Below are 6,038 nucleotides of genomic sequence, written 5' to 3'. Positions count from 1 at the left end.
GGCATGTGGCCACTAACCAAATGCTTTTTTTTCCTTTTAAGGTACGTCAAGAGCTACCTGGTTCCTGACAAAGCCAATCTTGGAAAGAGGAAAACATCTGTGAAAAAGAAGACTCTTAACCCGACTTTTAACGAGATCCTCAGAGTACGCAACGTTGCACCAACGCAGGCTTTTCCCACAATGTAGAACTTGCCCCCATAAAAACACAAAAGCAGCTCGCTCTTCCTTGTCCTTACAGTATCGAGTTCGCATGGAGTATCTCAGGACACAGACGCTCATTCTCTCCGTCTGGCATCACGACACCTTTGGCAGGAACAGCTTCCTGGGTGAGGTGGACGTGGAGCTCTCCAAGTGGGACTTCGACCACACCCAGATGAATTACTTAGCTCTGAAAGCAAGGGTAACGACAAACACACACACACACACACAAAGGTCGCTTTATGCTCAGGAGTTGTTTTCTCATCAAATAACTGCGATTCATCTAAGAACGTGGTCAGGAGGCTCATTAATTTCGAGCTGGTTATATCAGACGATGAATTTTTTGCATGGACTCTTTACGTGATGCCACCTTTGTTTCAGGCAACGCCCACTGTGGCGCCATCAAACGGCCGAGGAGAGATGAGACTCGCCATACGTTTCCTGCCTCAGATCATCCACAGTGAAGGTTTATAAAATAAACCCTCTCTGCTTTGTAGAAAATATGATTTATGACATGTTTGTTGGCGTGAGAAACTGAGCCTAAACATGCAGCATTCAAGCAGCAATGCTAAAAACAAGCATTTCAATTCACAAATAAAATGTGTTAGTTCAGCTTTCTTGTCCATTTTAACTGGTTAATCCAAAAATATCAGCTTTTTCTTAGAGTATTTTCTGCTGTTATGTGTCTTTTTGTAGAAATTTTCAAAAGGTTTTTACGGTGAAATCAAAATTTGGAAATGAAATGACAAATTTATACATTTAGAAATGTGATTTGAAGGTAGACTAACGCCACGAAAGCACAGGAATTCTAGGAGATCTCATATAATGCAACTAAGCTAATAATCCTGCTTGAATGAAGACATGAAACAGCCAAAGTTCTCTCGTACAGCAATTTGGCTCAGTTTATTAGCTCACTTTTGTACTTCAGAGGCTGTTTTCCCACACAAAAAAACACATTTGTACATTTTTGTGCAATAAATAAGATGTCAAAAGGTCAGATTCAAGTCTTAATTTTCATCAAAAAGTTGTGTAGTTCCTGAGTTTTGCCAGCTCGTGAACATTTTGTGTGTAATCTTCTTTCAGGTATCGCTAAAGATGGTCCCAACACCGGAGAGATTCACATCTGGGTGAAAGAATGCAAGAACCTGCCTCTAATCCGAGCCACCATCGACCCATATGTTAAGTGGTACGCACAAATCATTCATCTCACGAAAAAGCATCAGTTTGCTGCCATGTCAGTCAACCTGTTTTCTTTTTTTTTTTTTTTCCTCCCTCGTCATCTCCAGCTTTGTGCTGCCAGACACGAGCAGGAAAAGCCGGCAGAAGACGCGAGTGCTGCGGAGGACGGTGGATCCGGTGTTTAACCACACGATGGTGTATGACGGCATCACGGAGGCCGACCTCAACGAGGCCTGCGTGGAGCTCACCGTCTGGGACCGAGACAGACTCGCAAGCAACCTGCTGGGTGGCCTGAGGCTCGGAGCTGGAACAGGTACCGGTGGAAGAACGTTAATGTCATGTCAAAGTATGTAAACGGATGACAAATCTCAGCTGGAGCGTCACATAGGTTGATATAGAAACAGGAGAACTGGAGAAGCACAATCTATGTGTTATCTGAAATTCGAAGGTTTATAAAATAACACTAAGCCACCAGATTGTTCACTGTCACACCTGATCAGATGCTAAAATCAAAAATGTAGTGCATTCATCAGTTCAGTGGCGATCATTTGCTACTTGTGCAAAAATCTTTCTACTAATTCTCATCAACATTTCCTGCAGTCCAAGGCGTCGTCTTCATGAGCTTTGTCTGTTTTTCAGTGCCTGAAGTCTGCTTGCAAAATTGCTAGAAGTCCTTACGTTTACATTATCATGATCGAGAGGATTCACATCCTAGAAATATGTAGCCATGTCAAAATATGACAATACGTAAAAAGAAAAAGAGAAGGGCTTCCTAGACACAGCATGGTGATCAGTGACTGGTTGTTTCAAATACACGTTTGCAGCTCTGTTGTTGGCCGAGTGGACATGCTGCTGCACAGTCACAGAGCCAAGCAACAAACTCACTAAAATGGTTTCAAAGGGAACAGAACCTAGTGAAGAAGTTACCAATCTGGCAACAGAGCATGCTCAAATTGCTGATTTTATCCAGCCATGCTGTCTGAAACTCAAAACTATTGCATTTGCTGTCATATAAGACAAAGAAAAGCAGCAACATCATAATTTGAAAGGTGGACCTAAGGAATGTTGGGAGTTTTTCAAAGTCAGTCTGCACTGACTGTTGGTTTATTCACAGCGAAGGTAAACAAGAAACACGAGGATAGAGAGCAGGAAAATGACACAAGTTTCAGTCACATCGAGGAGAAATTGAATTACCCACATTCCAACACTTTGACTGGCTGTGTTACCATCAGGATACACGCAGTGACACCTCTTATGTAGACAAACCAAAAAGCCAGGATCTAATCACTTAGATTTTTACACCTCATTCCCACAGCAAAGTGACTGAACAAGCTGTCATATTTGCGCATACTATTCAAATACTACAATTTACAGCCACACTTGCAGAGGAAGTGAATGGGAACGTGAACATAAGATCCACAATGGTGTTTATATTATGAGTGAAAGGAAGTGGAGTTGCACATTTTATTATACAATAACTATGTGAAATAACTGAATTAAATACATTTGCTGGCTCTCACTCATTGGCCCACACACAGCCTTTATAGTCTGAAAACTGTGCAGAATGTAATTTCACAAAACAAAGTGGATAAAAGACATCAGAAACCTGAAACTGCGCTGATTATGTTCAAAGAAGCTATGACCTATTTAAGTTTTGAATAACATTTCTGGATCAAAGTATGTCGAAAAGGAAAGAGCTGACTTCTGTTATATAAAGTGTGAATATAATAAAACACACAAAAGCTATGAAAGGGAAAATTAATTGCATTAATTTTCTAAATAGGCTTAACATTTAAAAAGTTTTGAACTGAGCTTCAAACTGAAGCCAAGAGTTTTGTAATACACGCTTTATCTGGGCATAGACGCGTTTTCAGTGCTTGTTGTTTGTGTCTGTAGGCAGAAGTTATGGAGCGCCGGTGGACTGGATGGACTCGAGTCCTTATGAGGTGGCTCTGTGGGAGCGAATGATGGCTTCTCCGACTGAGTGGGTGGAGGACGTGCTCCCACTGAGAATGCTGAACTCTGCAAAAACTGCTTTCAAATAAGTAGGTTCTAACAAACGTCCACGAGAAAATATATTTATACGTATACTATATATATTTTGCAGGTAAAAAAAAGAAAAAGTAAATTAATTTTTGTAAAGATTCATTGCATTGATGGAGTTTGAAAAAAGCTTTTCAAGAATATCCAACGTCTGGTGAAAAATGAAGTAACCGAACTGAAGAGAAAGATTGGAATCAACAATATGGGCGTCATTTTACAGAAACCTGTGGTGCCGTCCAACAAAGCAGTTTCGTATGAAGGGGTGGTTTTGTGAACACTCCAGGATGTCGGCTGAAGCTCCTCAAGTTTTTAAAGAAACGGGGGTTAAAGTTAGAAACAAACCTCTCTGGAGATTGAGTTGTGTCGAGATCCAGACACGACTTTAAAACTTTAAATAGGAAGTAACAAGAACTTTCGTCTATTTAGGTTCTAAGAGCTTTAGTAGAAGGTAACTGGAGTTCCTGAAGATGTTTCACCTCATGTTCAGGATGATTCTTAAGTTCTAACTGACTGATGGAAAGTCACAAATGTTAATTGTCTGAAATATATCTGAAAACATATCTCAAGACTCAAGGTGTTGATGGTGTTGAAACTGTCTGGGAAGAGATCTGAAGACTGCATTATACACTCACCGGCCTCTTTATTAGGTACACCTGTCCAGCTGCTCGTTAACACAAATTTCAGCCAATCACATGGCAGCAACTCAATGCATTTAGGCACGTAGACATAGTCAAGATGATCTGCTGCAGTTCAAAGTGAGCATCAGAATGGGGAAGAAAGGTGATTTAAGTGACTTTGAACGTGGCGTGGTTGTTGGGCTGGTCTGAGTATTTCAGAAGCTGCTGATCTACTGGGATTTTCACGCACAACCATCTCTAGGGTTTACAGAGAATGATCCGAAAAAGAGAAAATATCCAGTGAGCGGCAGTTCTGTGGGCGTAAATGCCTTGTTGATGCCAGAGGTCAGTGAGAATGGCCAGACTGGTTGGAGCTGATAGAAAGGCAACAGTAGCTCAAATAACTACTCGTTACAACCGAGGTATGCAGAATAGCATCTCTGAACGCACAACACGTCGAACCTTGAGGCAGATGGGCTACAGCAGCAGAAGACCACACCGGGTGCCACTCCTGTCAGCTAAGAACAGGAAACTGAGGCTACAATTCGCACAGGCTCACCAAAACTGGACAACAGAAGATTGGAAAAACGTTGCCTGGTCTGATGAGTCTCGATTTCTGCTGCGACATTCGGACGGTAGGGTAAGAATTTGGCGTCAACAACATGAAAGCATGGATCCATCCTGCCTTGTATCAACGGTTCAGGTTGGTGGTGGTGGTATAATGGTGTGGAGGATATTTTCTTGGCACACTTTGGACCCCTTAGTACTAATTGAGCATCCAACAGCCTACCTGAGTGTTGTTGCTGACCATGTCCATCCCTTTATGTCCACAGTGGACCCATCTTCTGATGGCTACTTCCAGCAGGATACCGCGTCATGTCATAAAGCATGAATCATCTCGGACTGGTTTCTTGAACATGACAATGAGTTCCCTGTACTCCAATGGCCTCCACAGTCACCAGATCTCAATACAATAGAGCACCTTTGGGATGTGGTGGAACGGAAGATTTGCATCATGGATGTGCAGCCGACAAATCTGCAGCAACTGCGTGTTGCTATCATGTCAATATGGAGCAAAATCTCTGAGGAATGTTTCCAGTACCTTGTTGAATCGATGCCATGAAGGATTAAGGCAGTTCTGAAGGCCAAAGGGGGTCCAACCCGGTACTAGCAAGGTGTACCTAATAAAGTGGCCGGTGAGTGTAAGTACCTGATAACTGACGTCTTCGAGAATTTTCTCCAAACGTAACATAGCAGTGCTCTTTATACAGAGCAATGCTTTCTACAAAAAACAGTTCACCCTGAGGATAAAACACCCAAACACAAGCTGAGCGATGTTGTATATGCAGTCCAAAGCTGTGGAGAGTGCACACACCTATACATAGGAGTAGGAGGAGGAGACTACATATCAGCATCAAAACAGGAGAACCAGCTTCTCAGGACAAGACTGAGCAGTTCACCTGCATCTACAGGATAAAGAACACTCCTTTAAGGGCGGCAACGTTCACATTCTAGGCAGAGACAGATTGTTCTGGAGAGGAGTGAAGGAAGTCATCTGTGTTCAACTGGAACAGCCAGAGGAGGCGGATCAACAACAGCAATTATCAGGTACTTAGAATGCAGTCTTGAGATCTATCCTCAGAAAGTTTCACCTTCATTTACATCTTGAGTCACCCCTGACCTTGCAGTTTCTTCACACCATTAGCCACATGACGTCTATGTGACAGTGCATCTTGGACTCCACATCAGTCAGTTAGAACTGAAGAGGCATCAACGTCTTGAAGAACCAAAAAGAGACGTCCAGTTTCCTTCTACAGAAAATGACCATGACCTTGATGTCTGACAGTCTATACAGATGCAGATCTCCCTTAAGTCACTTTACTTTGGCCTGTTCTTGCCAAACAACACAGAGGCTCTGTTTAATGTATTTTTCATTGCACAGTACCTTTAAGAAACCTACCCTTAGAGTATATACTATATTTATGATATGTTACCTCAAAC

At 42.2% G+C, this 6,038-nt stretch overlaps 1 protein-coding gene across 1 annotated transcript in view; it reads left to right on the top strand.

The window, feature by feature from the left end:
- Window positions 1-4,121, top strand: part of sytl2b (synaptotagmin-like 2b) — a 17,721-nt gene extending 13,600 nt beyond the window's left edge. The window contains exons 12-17 of the mRNA XM_008288801.1: window positions 42-144; window positions 239-400; window positions 580-664; window positions 1,282-1,384; window positions 1,485-1,690; window positions 3,274-4,121. Of these exons, the coding sequence (XP_008287023.1) occupies window positions 42-144; window positions 239-400; window positions 580-664; window positions 1,282-1,384; window positions 1,485-1,690; window positions 3,274-3,422 (808 nt within the window). The 3' untranslated portion in view covers window positions 3,423-4,121. The remainder of the gene's footprint in view (window positions 1-41; window positions 145-238; window positions 401-579; window positions 665-1,281; window positions 1,385-1,484; window positions 1,691-3,273) is intronic.
- Window positions 4,122-6,038: the final 1,917 nt, after the last annotated feature.

The sequence above is a fragment of the Stegastes partitus genome, unplaced genomic scaffold (assembly GCF_000690725.1).
Source record: "Stegastes partitus isolate 25-593 unplaced genomic scaffold, Stegastes_partitus-1.0.2 Scaffold574, whole genome shotgun sequence".
Lineage (NCBI taxonomy): Eukaryota > Metazoa > Chordata > Actinopteri > Pomacentridae > Stegastes > Stegastes partitus.
This window is presented reverse-complemented; position numbering and strand designations above follow the sequence as displayed.